Source organism: Myodes glareolus, chromosome 8, assembly GCF_982192425.1.
Source record: "Myodes glareolus chromosome 8, mMyoGla1.1, whole genome shotgun sequence".
Classification (NCBI taxonomy): Eukaryota; Metazoa; Chordata; class Mammalia; order Rodentia; family Cricetidae; genus Myodes; species Myodes glareolus.
Window position 1 is genome coordinate 79,274,987 of NC_142033.1, and position 17,149 is coordinate 79,292,135.

Here is a 17,149-nt window from a genome sequence, read left to right on the forward strand (position 1 = left end):
GATTATGTTGTCACAATGAAGGAAAGCTAACCAACTTGTCCGTGTAAGGCCTATTCATGTTGGCCCCATGATAAGGAGTTTTTTTTCTGTAAAATGATCTTATCAATCCAGTCTCCAGTACTCTGAACCCATTATAACTTCAACATAGTAAAAAAAAAAAAAAAAAACAAAATAAAACAAACCACAAAAACCCTTACTTCCCACTGTAGAAAATAAGGATGTGCTGTGAAAACTAAGCCTAAATTATAACATTCAGGAAATTAAAGTTGCCAGATGAATATGTGTTAATAAATATATTTCAAATAATAGTCAAATAATAAATATTTATTTAAGTCTATAAAAATATTTTCATGACAAAGTTGGTTACGAAATTGCCAGAAAACACACACATATAAAAACACTGAAATAAAAACCACCCAGAGCTAGCTGGGTTTAGATGTACACTTCCTGGTCTTCTTGGGCACACTGAACACCAACATCCCACTGGCTTTGTTACCATACATATAGTGCTTTGTCCTGTAGCATTAGGAAATGACATTGCATCACACAGATCAGATCACCTGCCATTTCCCCAGTCATTCACATAAGAAATCCTTAATTTATATCAGTGCTCAGCTTACCTGTATAAGAAATCTTAGGAGCATAAGCCGTAATCAAAGGGTGCAGTTTTAAGCTTTCCCACAGACAGTAAATAGCAAACTGCATGCCAGGAAGTGGTGCTAACTCCTACCCACCCCTCAATGTGCAAGTGACCCTAATTTATCACCTCCTAGTTGAACAATGCTTAGAGAAAAATCCACAAGCCCAAGCTCCCTTTTCGATTCTCCATCAAAATCCACACAAAAGCATGGAATTGGAATGTGGCATTAGCAAAATGGTGGAGCAGAAATCTATGACTTCGCCATGTCGCCACATAATTCCGACTAGGAACTTTCCAGAGCAAGGTGACCACCCTGAATTCCCTGAATGCCAAACTGAAATTGTGGTACCCACTGGGCCACAGAGAAATGCAAAACCATGAGCAGAAAGACAGTCAGGGTAACTATAAGACTGCTCTACCAAGCTCACAGGACCCCACATGGAGAACGTCCCTGTATTTGATTCTACAGTGGAAAAAACAAGTGGGAGCTGGGCATTTTGTTCCCCCACATCCTGAGTCTTTATAGGAGACTTGCTTGGGTCTGGTATCTTCACATGGGACAGAGTGAGCAGAGCAGAGCAGAGCTAGGCCACTCAGGTCCATTAAAAGGACTAAAAAGCGGGGGGGGGGGGGTGAGATGAGCCTCACTGCCAGTGAAGTCTGAATGAGCAGAGCTAGACTACTCAGGGTCATTAAAAGGAAAAGAAAGGGGGATGAGCCTCACTGCCATCGAAATCTGAATGCAGAAGTCCACCCTCGTAGAAATGGTAATGCCATCAGCTTTGCAATGGTTGCAATGTGTGCAGGCATCCAGAATTTCTAGACAGACTTACTATACAAAGATGGCCATGGGCAAAGCCATGCTGTGAAGGCTGAGGTATGTATGTACTCAATATACAGACACGGATACAGAGTCACGAGAGTCAAGAACCTCACATCAGGCCCTCAGAACAAAAGTAAAGGATGGTGGTTACCAGAGGCCTGGGCACCGGGGGAGGAGTTTAGAAAGCTGTCCAGAACCAGTAAGTATAGAAACGGAGAGTAAATAATAAGTAGCCCGGGAGGAAGGCGCAGAGTGAAAGGTGGGGTGACCGCGTGACTGAACCACCTAGGAAGAACCTCTAGGCTGTGCCCTTTGATATCCCAATGTCTTTAAAATAAAAAAGTACAGAATTATATCTCTTAAAAACAACAGACACTCGACCAATTGGGTGACATTTACCGATATGTCATCGGCCACTGCATCTGGTGGGAGAACCCAGTATTCCTGCCTCAAGTCAAAACTAATGTTGAACTGCCTTTCAGGCTTCCAAGAGCAGGTTTCTTTGTGGCAGGACGCAGGGCAGGACACACTCAGTCTGGAGACCTGATGGATAGGAAGGTCCCTGCTGGACCAGGGGATGCCCACAGGATAAAAAGGCTGCTTGGACATTGGCAAAAATGGCTACATTAAGAATTCTGCATTTCTGACCCGTTGTCAGGACGGTCTGAAATCTCAGTTCAAGGCATGGCTACCAGGGATGTGGGTTCTGAGCTCTGGCAGGCAAGGTCAGGGGGTACCTCACTGGTTCTAACATGCAGGAAAGCATCCTTCAACAACCAAGTCTTAGGCAATCAGAGTAAGGGGAAATGCCTCTAAGCCTCAGACATCATGCTTCAATACACAGCAAGACTCTGCTCTCGCCTCAGGACAAGGTTCCACAAAGTAGCTCCAGATCCCCATAACCCCACTCTGAGCTCCCTCCTTTGACTACAGATCTGTGAGATACAGCTATGAACACTATGCAGAAAGTTGTGACAAGAACCAGAAAGACCACAGCCTCCTGAATGCCAGTGAGGGCTTCTTCTTGCCCATGTTAAGTTACTAAGCAAAGTCATCACCCACAGCATGTGGCACAGTGGGGACACCAGAGACAAGTGAGGCACTGACACTTAGACAGAAAAAGAGGCTTCATAGGGAACTTCCTGAAATTTCATTTGCATCATGATTTTGAGGCTACACATGGCACCTGGACCGCCTCTCATTATGAACCAAAGAAGAGAAATGCTTTAACAATTTTAAAAAAAATCCCTAATTTTAAAATGTTAGTTTAACTAAATCTATCTTATTAAATATCAGTAGAGCTAGGGGCATGGCAGCTCATGTCTGTCATCTACACCTGGGGAGTAGGGGGCTCAGCAGTTCAACAACAATATTAGCTCCAGCTTATCTAAGGCCAGCTTAAACTACACGAGAACCTGTTTAATAAAAACTGAAACAGCAACAAATATATTATCCTAGCAGCGCTTGAGAAACAATACTTTCCCTAAACATGGAAAAGTCAACACCCCCCACGCCTTTTTAAAATCTTATCCTAGCAACTTAGATCTTAACTCTGACATGGAAACAGTTTCTGATGCCACTTCATGGGACACCTGACACCTAGTTAAATCAGGAAGCCTGCTAGGGTGTTTTTGGAGAAAGTACATCCTCCAGGGTGAGCCAGCTCCAAATCAGCAGCAGAACACAGCCTTGCCTATGATGGCCAAGCTTCAACTGCTTTATGCAAAACACAATGTGCTTTAGAGAAAGGTGGCTCTGAAACTGTGGAAGAATTATGTAAAATTATGATTTAGATGACTAGGGATATAGTTTGGCATAGAGGGCTTGCCTAACATGTTCCCATTTCTGGATTTGACCCTGAGCACTACAAAAAAGTAGAATAAGTTATAACTTAAAATCAAAGTGGGCTCATGCGAAAAGTATACAGAAGGACAAGTTCAAGATGGAAACTGGTTGGCTAGTCTTCAGGATCTCAGGCTTCTGAGCAGCAGGTTCCCCAGGCTGTGAGGAGAGGCTCTGCAGGTTCCCCAGGCTGTGAGGAGAGGCTCTGTAGGTTCCCCAGGCTGTGAGGAGAGGCTCTGTAGGTTTCCTAGGCTGTGAGGAGAGGCTTTGCAGGTTTCCCAGGCTGTGAGGTTCTGCAGGCAGTAAGAAGGAAGTGAACTTGAACCTTCAGTAAGTTGGGCAAGGCTCCACATGTTGTAGCTGTATTGGTGAGAAACCAGGCATGTGGCCAGGGACAGAGGGGTTGCATGGTTTGCACTGAGCTCCCAGACATGGCAGTTGGGAGAGATGAGCATGCTGGAAATCTGAAAGCAGACAGGTGCAGCATCCCAGGGAGTAAGCTGGAAACCAGCTGGGTAGTATTCCTGTGAATTCGGATTGCAACACCAGTTCTATACGGACGATGAGCTTTGCAGCATCAGTGACAAACTGCTATTTACGTTTTAGACAGGGCTGAGGAGCAACGCAGAGGCACAGCACATGCTTAGCACAGAGAAGGCCCTGGTCTCAGCTCTAACACCAAAGGAAAACAAAACAACAAAAGACCCTAGAAAAAAGTAAATTCCATCTTTTCTTCTTCATGCCTTAGACCTAGGGGATAAGGGGACAAGTGCTGGTCTTGAGAAATATGAAGGAATGATTATCTAACTGTGCTTTGTTAATTCCACTTGAACCTACGCCAGCATGGAGAGAAAGAGCCGAAGACAAGCCTGTGTGCTGTGAGGACAGGTGTGCCCTGCACACCATCCAGGGCTTCTCTCATCACGACAAAGGTCTCTGTGCTCCTAAGTCTGCTGAGATGGTGCTAGGACAAGGCTGGGATGAAATACTGAAGGGAGATGTCGTCCAGAAGCAAATCGAAATGAACAATCCTGTTGCTCACAATGTCTAGGAGAAAAAGACCCAAGCGTTAAAGACAGATTTTCATCCTCACCTGTCACAGTCGCTTGTCTACCACGGACATTTCCTATGCTTGGTGTCTGTTCCTTTTGAGGGCTTGTGAGGGGCCACAGCACAAGTTACTGCCACCCACTGGGGACAGTGTGAGAGATGGAAAAAGAAGCTGCCCAGGCTGTAGGGGGAAAACCAGGTTCATTTCACCAAATTAGCCTTTCTGGTAAAAGCAGGTACCCACAGTGAGGTGACCAGAGTACTGGTCTAAGTGCTTGAGGCCCCATGCACTGTGACAGGCTGTGTTACACACCACCAAACCCCTCCCTGTGCCCTCGTCCCACAGCCTCTCACACAGTCTCTCTGTGCCTTCTCATCCTGTGCTGGCTAGTTTTATGTGAACTTGACACAAGCTAGTCACCAAAGAGAAGGGAGCCGCAGTTGAGAAAATGCCTCAATAAGACTGGGCTGTAGGGAAGCTTATAAAGAGCATTTTCCTAATTAGTGATTGGTGGAGAGCCCAGTCCATTGTGGGTGGGGCCATCCCTGGTCTGGTGGCAAAGGGTTCTATAAGAAAGCAGGCTGAGCAAGCCATGAGAAGCAAGCCAGTAAGCAGCTCCCCTCCATGGCCTCTGCTTCAGCTCCTGCCTCCAGGTTCCTGCAGTGCTTGAGTTCCTGTCCTGACTTCCTTTGATGATGAACAGCGATGTAGAAATGTAAACTAAATAAATCTTTTCCTCTCTAAGCTGCTTTTTGGTCATGGTGTTTCATCACAGCAATAGTAATCCTAACTAGGACATCCCTTTTCTCTTTTAGAAAGGCTGGGCATTGACAGAACTACCCAGAACGTTCTGTTCCACTACTTTATCATCTCCCTCAGCTTCGTGGATGAGAGGTCATCCCAGTTTCCACAGAGAGAGGGATGTCACATCTAGGCCATTTGCTATGCCCCTTTCAAAACAAAACAAAACACACAAGGAGACAAAGAGTCTTGAGAAGCTCTTGATGAACTTCCTAGTTCAGTAGAGGAGAGCAGGGGTAGAGGAACAGGGCAGTGTGTAACTAGAGCCAGGATGGGGTCTAAGCCATTAATAACCAACAACGGAGACTTTGGTAGTGAGTGCAGGTCAGGTAGGCAATGAAAGGAAAGGCAATGGGCTCAAGCTGAAACTCAGATCTAGGCAAAGGCACACACAGGGCTCTGATTATCACTGTCAGTCCAGCACGACTGCCGGCTTTCTGGTACCACAATGCTCACCATCACTCTTCAGCATCTCTAGATACTTCTAGCTCAAGGAAACTTTACAACCTGACTGCCCAGGGAGCTTAGTTCCTGGAACTGGGCATATTGTATTTAGAAGATTGTATGCATATCAGACTAGAGGTGGGTAAGGAAAAAGCAACTCACTGCACACAGCCTTGGTAGGAGTCACTTGCTGTCCGGCAAGGAACTGGAGGAGTTTCCTTATGTCGATCTGCACCTGGACCATGTCTTCTGGGTGTCTGTTTTGAGAGACACTCTCAGAGGCTGAAATGACATTTTTTTTTTTTAATCCAACATCTCTGGACATAACAAGGAACTCATGATCTGATCAACCAGATAGCTCTTTTTAGAAATCCAGTAGACTATAACTTATAAATGTTACTCATTCGGCAGGCATTTGAATTGCTTAGAATACTGTAACCTCCAGAGGAGCTTCACTTAAAAGGTCTTGAAGTACAACTCAGTCACCTCTTTGCACAAAAGAAAAGTGTAGCTCAGCATGAATTCAAAAGTTGAGATGCAGATGCTAATGTCAGATGTCTAACTCTACATAGCGGAACAAAACACAGAAAGCAGCCTTTCAAGTGCTGATAATCTGCTTGTGCCTGTGAAATAAATGACTGACACCAAAAGAACTCATGTCAGGGCTGGGAATGTAGCTCAGTGGCGGATCACTTTCCTAGGATGCCCTAGACTCACTAAGTAGTGCAGACAAGCACACAACAAGAAATTCAAAGTCATTTTATACCCCTTTGTCAGAGCCTTCGTGCTATGGGCTTCACTCTGCTGGAGCAGGGTGCCCATCACTACAAAGTGAATGTTTCTTTCAGGGGTAAGGTAGTATCTGTGTCTATGTGGAAGCAAACCAATAATAACAAATCATAACTCTAAAAGTGATGAAGACATCTTATCTGCTTGACCAAGATGTGTATCAGAAAATGGCTCTCCTACATTCCAGACACCTCTTCTCTGGCCCCCTGGCTGCTTCCCTATTTGAGGAGAGGAGTCTAATTTAGGCTCACTGCTCACCAAGCTGCACAACCACCCCTTCCATCAAGGCGCACTGAACTGATTTCACATTCCTTCCTGACCTTTATGAGATGTAGTGTGACCAAGTTAATCTGCATCACATTTGTATCTGCCAATCTAACTTCACAGGTATTGAATTGACCAGAGGAGAAAATAAGAAAGACAACTGTTGACTCCAGTCCAAATGAGAATCTTAACCTTCAGAGCACAGTGGCAAATGAAGAGCTGGTGTGGAATGTCTGCTTAACTACGAAAAGATGTGGTGCTTTTTTTCCCTGCCTGCCCAAGGTACCTGATTGATCTAATAAAAAGATGAATGGCCAATAGCAAGGGAGAAGGTATAAGCAGACTTCTGGGCAGGGAGAGTAAGTAGGAGGAGGAATTAGGCTTAGGGAAAAAAGAGATGCCAGGGGCCGGCCAGAAAGACATGGAGGAAACAGGAAAGTAGGACATACAGAATGAAAGAAAGGTTAAAAAGGCCCAAAGATGAATAGAAACAGGTTGAATTAAGTTAAAAGAGTTAGTGGGACAAGCCTAAGTTGAGGCTGAGCATTCACAGTTAATAATAAATCTCTGTGTCTTTATTTGGGAGCTGGTTGCCAACCCAAAGAAAATGCCAACTACAAAGAGCTGCTGAGTTCTTGGAAGTCACTGTTTGTGACCTGAATCCCAGAGGAGGGAAGCATCACTCTGTATACCCTCAATGCCCGGTGGCCTGACCCTTTGTCCAGTGCTAACTGCCCCATTATGTCATAAGGACAGGAAATTTTATCTCAGACCCTTCTCAAGTGTGAAACAAAGAAAACCAGATTTCAACGTTTTCATTAAAAGAACTCAATATATATTCAAACAATTCATTAGAATCAAAATATAACCCACAAGAACTCACGTAATAGAGGGTTTCCAAGATCCTTAAAATGAGTTGTCACACATACCAACTCAGTTTCTATCTTTAGGTTCAGATCTCCGTTTAGGTTTGCTTCAATAACCTGCAAATTGATTAAAATTCAATGTTGAAAAGAGGAAAAACAACAGCACATGGGTACCAGCTTCCACAAAAGCCAGGTAACAAGGCAGTGTCACAAACCTAACACCTCACAGGGCACTGAAGCCCCTTCCACAACAACCACAGAGAGGTTTATGAAAGCCCAGAACTCAAATATCCCCTAAAATCAACAAGGTATCCCCCTAGTAGAGAAAGCAGCAGGGGAAGAGGGAGGGGCCTTGCTGGGACACTCGGTCAAGGATCAGGGCTCTGCAGGCACCAGCAAAGTGATGCTGGTGGAGTGGAGGTGAGGGCTCCCTTACAGCAGGCACGGTGTGAAAGGATGCTAACCTGTCAAGACAGATGCACTGCCAGGTCAGAGAAAGAGCATTATATGGGAGAAAGGATCAGAAAGGATGGATCAAACCGCCATAACTATGTACCCTTCAGAAATGCCCATTTCCTTCTTTCTCCCTGAATGCAAGAAGCATGGTAGGCTGTGGCTGTGGCTCTTACAACAAGAGCACCCCTCCCCCACATCATCACACTTCTGTGCAGGAGAACCCCTGAGATCTGGTTAACATAGGCCCAGGTTCTATACTTCCAACCAGTTTCCAGGGCATGCTAACGTTGCCTGTTTTATGACCATGTCCAGGAGCAATGCCTAACAATGCGTGCTCCGCTGGAGGTGAGCTCAGATGTGATGCTGAAAGAAGCAGCTCTGTAGGAGCAGCTTACTGAAGGGCTAAAAAGGACTAGGGTGAGAAGCACTGTGATGCAGTCAGAGGAGAGGCTCCGGAGTCAGATCTTTAGGTCAAGTGAAACCTGCGGCTGGAGGCACAGTATCTACAATGGGGGCAGCGGAGCAGCTGTCACGCATTTTATCGCTCTGGTGCACTCAGAGGTAGTTTACAGCAGGTACCAGTACAGCTGGTCAGGAGTCAACTAATGAGCACTAAATGATGATTAAGGGAGTTGCAGGGAAAGTAAAATCTTATCCTGATGCTTAGGAAACTAAATGTCAATGTGCATGAGAGAACAGAAAACTGTATCTTAAATCAGCTCTGAGTGGCAGGTTCAGGGAGTTGGCTGCTGAAAATTCTTTCACATTCTGACTAAGTGCATCATGTGTCCGGCACTGGATCATGTGTGCGTTGAAATCTAATGCTCCATTACTCAGACTTTAAGAATTTGAAGATGGGCTGGAGAGATGGCTCAGAGGTTAAGAGCACCGGCTGCTCTTCTAAAGGTCCTGAGATCAATTCCAGCAACCACATGGTATCTCAGAGGTATCTATAATGTGATCTAGTGCCCTCTTCTGGCCTGCAGGCATGCATACAGGCAGAATACTGTACAAATAATAAATAGATAAATAAATCTTAAAAAAAAAAGAATTTGAAGCATGGAAGTACACATGCCTGCAGTGAATTCAAAGTCAAAGCAAGCTGCCTTCTTAATAGATATTTATTCCTAACATACTGTTTTTCAGAAGCAATCAAATCTACAGGTATTAGCACACAGTTGTTGGAAGTAAACGGTAACAGGCCACATATGAGCTTTGTGGAGCCCCAATGAGTACCCCCAGAACATTCACAAACATTGCTATCTACATTTTGCTTTGGTCACTTATTACTCTGGATTATAGAACTGTGTGTTAAGAAATGAAAATAAGAGCTCTGCTTACTGAAAGAAGTCTTAATATTAAAGCTTTTTACTCCAAGGAAGTGACTAGATTAGAAGGCTGTGAGCTTGGAAACATAGTATATAACATCAGAAGCTCAAAAACAAGAGCTCATTTGAGTTCAGAGAACCTACCTCGTTTTGTTTCTAGCACGAGAAGATTTGGAGTTCAGAAATTATATGCAATAAGCATAGGAGACAGATATCACGTGCTGACTAGTTCCCAGGGCATGCTAATGCCGCATGTCTCAAACTACAGCATGACAACAGAGCTGTGACTTCCTTTCCTCTCACAGACCTGGGATCCTTTGCCTGCAATGCTCAGAGGATGGTCCTAGTGACATGGAAGACGCCTCCCCTTTCCAGATTAGGCAGCATGTTTGTGCTACTGGCTGGCAGAATGTTGACCGCAGACTAGTTAGGCAGATACCAACAACCAAACCAGACATGCAGAGTGCCATGCACAGGATGGTTGGCAAATCTCCTTCCAGATAAAAGAACCAATAGGATGGGCGTGGTGAGAGCTTAAAGACAGAGGAGACTCCTCTGGCCTATGGCAATAGTCCCAGGGCAGGGAGAACAGGAACTGAAGACAGGACCCCATGGGGAAAAAGTGAGTGTCAGAGCCCCACATTATCTCCCCAAGCTGTTTTGTGAACACTGAGGCCAGGCCAGATACCAGCACAGCTGCAGCTCTCTGTCCTGGTAAGGCAACAGCAGCCCCAGCCCCTTCTGAATCTGGACCTCACACATCTTTTATGCTGTGTTTTTGGGACTCACTCATGATCCTTTACTGATGCTCTGTTGGTGCAGTTGGGAGGTTTCACTACAAATGTGGAAATGGACCGAGATAATTTCTCAACTTCATAAGGTCTCTATTGTACAAACTACTAAGACATGCAGCTTCCCCTGGAAGCATCTACTTAGTTCCTTACAACTTTGGCTCCCAGGCACCCAGAGAGATCTCATATGCAGTTGGCTGTTCTAGCCGGGTAACGTCCCAGTTAGCATTTGTTGAGCACCCCAGAAGAGAAACAACTGCCACTGCTCTCACAAACCCTTTGCTGACTCATTTCCACAGCACAGAAAGAACGAGCACATGATCCCTCAATTAAATGCCTGACTTTTCCCTCTGGGTCTCCTGAGCCTCCTAGAAGTCCCATGGTACCATAGAGGAAGCCAGGCTGACAACTGGATCAACACCGTGGCAGAGGCAGTGAACAACACTACCAGCACAGTGGTGCTATTTCAAGGGAGGCAGATTTTTGATTCAGAGGGCAGCACTGCTCTGAAGTGAGGACTCGTGAGAGAAACAACACTACCAAAAACCCTACCACTTTCTACGTTTCAAATCCTCTTGTGATGTACAGATTCCCAGGAGCTAAATGTTCCTCCCATCCATGCAACAACATATCAATTATGGACTATTGAGTGATGTGGCCTTGGAGGTTGGAAAAGTCACAGGTTTGTGTGTCAGGTGGGCAGTAGCTTTGAAAAGATCTAGGAACATAATGGAATGTGGTCTTAAGGGGTGAATAAATGTGGAAGTCAGGACACACTATGTGTAAATGGTGACTGTAGGGCCCTGTCTTCCCTGTTCCTCGAGGCCAAAACACAGGATGCAAGAAATGTTTACGCTAACCACCTTAGCTTCCCCAGCTCGACTCTGCCAGCCCTGCCAGCCGGAGGGAATTAGTTCAGAGCCTTGATTCTGTCATTGCTATGGTAATTTCACCTGCTAAGGAGGGTCCTCACAGGTGCCCGAAATCTCCTCCCATCTGTCTGTCAGGGTTCCCAGCTCGATACCCCCTGCATGGAAGCTCCAGCCACTGGCACCAGGCCGCCAACACTATGATCTCACTCCCAGGTGGGAGGAAGCTCTCATCCTTTTGCCCCCAAGTATATAAACCCGACATGTGCTGAATAAAGTCGACATTTACCCTTTGGGCAAATGATCCTGGTCTCTGTGTGTGTGTGTGTGTGTGTGTTTAACTCCTAGGACATTGATCCAAGCTCGCAGTTCAGTACGGGAAGCGCGCACCTATATCGGAGAGTGGGGTTTCGCAGATTCGGGCGGAACAGATGACAGTCCACTAAGTTTGTGCTATTTTTGGACCCATGCATGCTAACATGTCAAAGACACTGGGGCTTCGACCACTCACTCATTCGGTGGTGGAAGATGCTCTTAGTTTGCATGAAGTCTTCCATTTAACCCTCAGCACCAAATAGGAGACCAACAAAAACTGCAATGCTCTGTCCAAATTAATACCAGAACTGTTGGAACATGCTCCCGATATACTATAAACACGAGGGATTAAAGGCAAGTTTTAAAGTTTTCCCCAGTGAATGAGAGCTGAAAGGCATTAGAACAGGTCCCTAAAGGCCAGATGGCAATAGCAAGCTCTGTCCTCCCGAGTGGGGCCTCAGTGGGTGAAACCCACTCGCGGAGACACCCTGTGGTGGCGAGGGAGCACCTACACCTCCAGGACAAGCCACTCACACAGCGAGAGCTCACTCACAGCTCTTTTCTGAAGGAGTAATCCATCACTTACCAGATGATTGCTGATGTTTTTCATTTTTTCCACAACACTCTTCATTGTCTTCAAGGCTGGTAAATAAATACTGACCTAAAAACCAGTATGAGGAAATCACATGGATCAGAAATCTTAACATAGTCTATAATAGCAGGTACTCAACTAACAATGGTGAAATGTACTTGTATTAAAAACTCAGAATCACATTTTTAAATTTTCCAAATAAAGTCCCTTTAAAACTTTGAAAGTTTCACTAACTTATTCAAGCAAATAAAAATACCTGGATAGCTGGCTCTGGTTACCATGGTGACCATACTCCCAAGAGCATTGTTCTGGTTCAAGAAGGAACACAGTACATCAGCTAAGATACCTATATACAGGTCCAAGGGGAATACACCTCAAGTGCTGAGCAAGAAGCCTTCCTTTGGGAAATGTTTTATAGGACCCAGGGGCCTTCTGTGTACTCTGTGTAAGAGTACAGCCAGAAATTATCACGAGTCATTTGAGCTATGTTACCAACAGCACTGATGTAACGCTGGCTTTTTCCAAGCCTACATAGACACCTTTTAACCAACTACACATTTCATCCAGTATCCGTTTGATTTCTTTTTATATATGCAAGAGACAAAAGACCATTTGGCATCCTCTTTCTTTGCAATGGTGCTGAGGTTCCTAGAAGGTCACTGTTAACCTAAGTTCCAAGACAACACAATGTGTTTTCTGGCTCTTTCATTAGGGCCTATGAAACATGAATTTGTGCCTAAAGCCAAGAGTCATGGTAAATGTAGACTGTCTTCCAAAGTATAACTTAGGCTCTATTTTCTTTTGTTACATGCCATCACCAAGCAAGGCATCCACTTCCTATATGGAAAGTATGGCATTTCTAAATGGGTATCAGCTCTTTAACAGGATTTACATACATAGCAAAAGGCACATACTCATATTTGAAGTCTTGTTAATCGACCCACAGTCTTTCCAGAAACTATACAAATTCTAATAACATACACAGCAAGACGACAACTAGCAATGGAGAATTCAATCCCCGCCCTTTATTGTGTGTTGAAGAACAGAACTGCAGACAACACTTACATCAAAGTCTGGGACAGAGGGTTCTTGTAAGTCCTTCCACAATCTTCTAGGAATCACCTTTATGGGGATATCATGGGTCACAATTCTACTACTGCTGGATGAGGACAACTGCTAAGAAAAAAGTTAGATAACTTTATGTTGTCAATGCTAAAAGAAAACCAAAACACAAGAACTGTTGCTAAACCTTTGAATTCCAAATGGAATGTTCTTAATTCATCCCCTCAAAATCTATTCAAGTGATAATGTTGATGTGGTGTATCTGCCGGCTTTGGGTCCTGCGGGTCTCTGAGAAGTGTGGTGAAGGAGACAAGGCCCCAGTGGAACGAATGGAGCAAGCAGACAGCAAGTGCCCAGAGCTAGACCACATACCCATCAGAGCCTGAAGAAAGCACAGTGGTGATGAGGATGAGGGAGGGAGGGCTGCTAGAGAGGAAAGAGGAAAACCCTCTGGGGTGTAGCTTCAGAGACATCAGAACTAGAGAGGAGACAGCATCTAGGAAGCTGAATTTGAGGGGACAGGTTTCAGGCGGAGGGACAGCATCAGAATTTGCAAACCTAGGAGACAGAGAGAGAGAGAGGCAAATCTGCCGGGCCAAGGCAACCTAGACACCATTGTGTGCCACAATGCTGCTGCTTCCACACCTCTGAAAGGATTGAACATGTTTACTTCTAGAAGCATCTCTAAACTCAGAAACCACAGAATTCCTGGGAAGAGTGGCACACACAACACTCAGGAGGCAGAGGCAGGTGGATCTCTGTAAGTTCGAGGCCAGTGTGGTCTACATAGTGAATTCTAAGACTGTCAGAGCTATACAGTGAGACCCTGTCACAAAACAGCAAAAAAGAAACCCAAGTATCTTACATTCTTACTTAGAAAAGTATTATATAATAAGATCTTGATTTTCCTTAAAAAACTAAATAAACTCAGCCTATGGTTACATGGCACGCTCTAATTAGCTCTAAGAACATACAAAACGTTTTTAAGCCATGACATCTATAGCCAGCTTGGAAACAAATGTAATACTCACCCACAGATGCCCAGAGCACATATAAGAAAGGGAAGTTGTAAAAATAATAGAGGCCCTGGGTGGGCTGGGGCATAGCACTAAAGAAAGGGAAAGTTTTAGAGAGAAACTCCACATGGAATGTCCAGTTGATGTACCCAGCCTGGGAGTGGGGAAAAAAACCCAACTTATCCAGAGAACCACTCAGAGGGCAGTAATTGGTGTCTTGGCTCCAAGATAGGGTGGGCTATATGTGAAAGGCTAGGGACATGTTAGGACCCACAAACTCCATCTTGTCTGTGTGTTTCCGTGTGTTCTGAGAAGAGGCTGTTCGCTACTCATCTAGCAGTAGTGTCGAAAACAAATGTGTTACTTAAGTCTGAGGACTATGTGTATTTAAGAATAGTACAGATGATGAAATTTTAAGATGGAAGTGGATAAAAACATCTAGACAAGGTGAAAAGAAAGAGATTCTAGTTAGCAATTTGACTGCTTGGAAAAAGCAGTATCCTGTTGAACATTGTGCAATCAAACTTTGTTTTAAAATGACTAGGATAAGGTGCATTTCTCACATGTAAGTCAGGAACCAGATCTTATATTTTGAGACAGGGTTTCTATGCAGTCCTGGAACTCAGAGATCTTCCTGTCTCTGCTTCCTGAGTGCTGGGATTAAAGACATGGGCCACTATGTTGGACTAGATTTTGTATTTTAAATGAAACTAATTCACTTTCAAGAATATTGTTTGAAATCTCAGGCTATAGCTACTTATATACCCTAGACCAAAACAAGGCACTTATAAAAAAAATTCAGAAATCCTTTTCCTCCTACTTACCATCTCTACAGACACCGTAAGACAGGGAAAGTGTTTGTTAGTCAGCTTGATTTTCAAGGCTCTGGCGTTCTGGGCAGTCTTCAAGGCTCGAGATAAGTTTTCTGACGTTAATTCTAAATAAATTTCATTATTTTCTGCAGAGACTCCTTCCATCTGAAATTCACTAAAAATGTTCTCCTGTGGGACAGATACAGGCATTTAAGGCCTTTTCAGCACTCCTGGCTGGAGCCCGGGGTCTCTGGGCGTTCCTGCTCACCTGTTCCAGCTCACACCACATGCTCACCCCACCACTGGCCAGCTTGTCCGAAAGGATGAAGTTCAGCTTCTCCGGGCTGATGCGGAGGGTACAGGTTTTGGCAAGTTTGGCTATCATGTTACTGACTCCTGTAGCGAGGAGGGAAAGAAAGCAGTTACTACGCATGACATCGGGTATCCTACAGGTCAGCTTGCAGAACTTGAAGTTCACGGATCACGCTCGGACTTCAACGCCGCGGACATCTTGCGAGGCACACAGCCCACAGCACCAGTGTTCAATAATGAAACAGTCTCAGAAAACAACTGACAACCGGGAATCTGGCGTGCATTCCACATAAATGTTGGGCAGCTGGGTACGGCCCGCGGGCAAGGTTAGGCACAATCGCGGGAAAGGAAGAGTGAGTAAGGACTGCAGAGGGAAAGGTCCCCGGTAGCTATCCTTCCCCCTAAGCGCCGCCCTCCCAACCGACGGGCCCCAGCTGTGCCCTCCACCCCGCCAGTCCTCTCACAGGGCTGCAGCCGCACTCTCCGCTCGCTCCCCGCAGCCCTGCCAGCTCACGTGTGAAGTGATTCAGACAAGCCAGGTCCACGATCTTGGCGCGAAACTTCATGGTGGTTTCTTGGCCGGCAGCGGCTTCGGCCCGAGGCGCTCGAAAGTCCCTCCCGGAGCGTTCCGACCGGGAAACGCGGGCGCACGCACTGAGGTTCCGGTGCGGCCGGAGAGGTTCCGCCCGCCGCTCACCCGGGTCAAAGGCGGCGAGGGGCCGCCCAACCGTTGCCGTGGCGACACGGACTCCACACCCCGGGATGCGGGGAAGTGACGCCCTGGAAAACACCTGGGTACCTGGCAGAGCAGCGTTTTTAAAGTTTTGAAAATTCTTTGAAACTTTTTAAAACTTTGAGCGCATTACTTGGTAGGATACCCGAAGCCTGTGGATGTGAAGTGATAATTCTGCACTTTTGTCTCAATAAAAACTCATCAGAGCCTATAAAATTCTTATTAATTAGCCCTAGCTAATGAGGGTGTTTAAGCCAGAGGTTGGAGACCTGCCTGGGCATCTTAAGGACATTATGTCAGCAAGTATATTTTAAAATGAAAGAAGGAAGGGGGGCGGGGAGGAAAGAAAGAGGAGGGAAGGAAAAAGGAAAAGATTAGGACAAACACACTCTCTCCTCCCTCCCCTCTCCTCTTTTGCCCTCACCTCTCCTCCCCTCCTCTCCTTTTGCCCCTCCGCTCTCCTCCTCCCCTCCTCTCTGCCTCTTTCTCCCCCCTTCTCTCTCTCTCTCTCTCTCTCTCTCTCTCTCTCTCTCTCTCTCTCTCTCTCTCTCTCTCTCTCTGTGTATGTGTAGAACACTTGTTGAACACAATTGTGACCTTTGCGTTAATCCCAGTACCACACACAAATAAAAGCCCTCTTAGTATAGTGTCCTTAGAATTGTTTTAAAAGAATTTTTAACCCAGAATGGAACACCGTTTTTTCAAGGATTATAGTTGTAAACATTTTTAAATAGTATTGGGGATTAAAACCCAGGCCTCCCCACTTTCTAGGTAAGCACTCTTCCAATTTATCACATAACCAACCCCCTCCAATATTCTTAAAGTGCTTTGAAAATAATATAAATCCAGATCTTTACGGTCTTCAAGATGGCTCCGCAGGTAAAAATGTTTTCCGTGAAGGCCTGGTGTAACTCTAAAAGTGGTCCTCTGACTTCCACATGTGCACATTCACATGCAGTAAAGTTTAATTTAAACATTTAAATATCTTTAACAGATTTAATGATAAGATATTAATAAAACAGCTGATGGTGCAGACTATTGGTAAAGAATATATATATATATATATATATATATATATATATATATAACATGAAGCTAAATTCTAGTCTACACTGTGACATACAAGTGGTTGGCAAGTCAAATGTCAGATAACACTCTTGAATGTCAACAAAATTTGCCTTTTTATTTAGAACTTAATTTTGAAATAACAAATGTCACATGAAATAAGGTAATCGTTACATATATTTTGTGCTTATATTGTCTGTGTGTACATGCATGTACCCAGGGTCATCCATGATTGGAGTTCATGTGAAGGTCAAAGGACAATCACTAGTCTTGGTATT

General features: G+C 44.9%; 1 protein-coding gene across 3 annotated transcripts; it reads right to left on the reverse strand.

Annotated features, from left to right (window-relative positions):
* Positions 1-303: 303 nt before the first annotated feature.
* Positions 304-15,733, reverse strand: Hus1 (HUS1 checkpoint clamp component). 3 transcript variants are annotated; one of them, XM_048450112.3, is made up of 8 exons: positions 15,588-15,733; positions 15,030-15,157; positions 14,774-14,950; positions 12,937-13,044; positions 11,866-11,940; positions 7,538-7,637; positions 5,764-5,883; positions 304-4,352 (listed from the first exon to the last, which is right to left on the reverse strand). In XM_048450112.3, exons 1-8 carry the CDS (start codon positions 15,637-15,639, stop codon positions 4,270-4,272), a joined length of 843 nt encoding a protein of 280 aa, XP_048306069.3. In that variant the 5' UTR covers positions 15,640-15,733; the 3' UTR covers positions 304-4,269. The 3 variants fall into 3 exon arrangements, with proteins under 3 accessions (XP_048306069.3, XP_048306068.3, XP_048306070.3); XM_048450111.3 differs by having other exon boundaries at positions 12,937-13,047; XM_048450113.3 differs by having other exon boundaries at positions 12,937-13,047; positions 15,538-15,681.
* Positions 15,734-17,149: the final 1,416 nt, after the last annotated feature.

Bases quoted from the DNA above. Each gene is read 5' to 3' on its own strand.
- Hus1 (XM_048450111.3), bottom strand. From the start codon at position 15,639: ATGAAGTTTCGCGCCAAGATCGTGGACCTGGCTTGTCTGAATCACTTC. The intron at 14,951-15,029 runs GTGAGCAGGAAC...TCTGTCCCACAG, and splicing joins TGTGGTGTGAGCTGGAACAG to GAGAACATTTTTAGTGAATT. The intron at 7,638-11,865 runs GTAAGTGATGGA...ATCAATTTGCAG, and splicing joins AAAACATCAGCAATCATCTG to GTTATTGAAGCAAACCTAAA.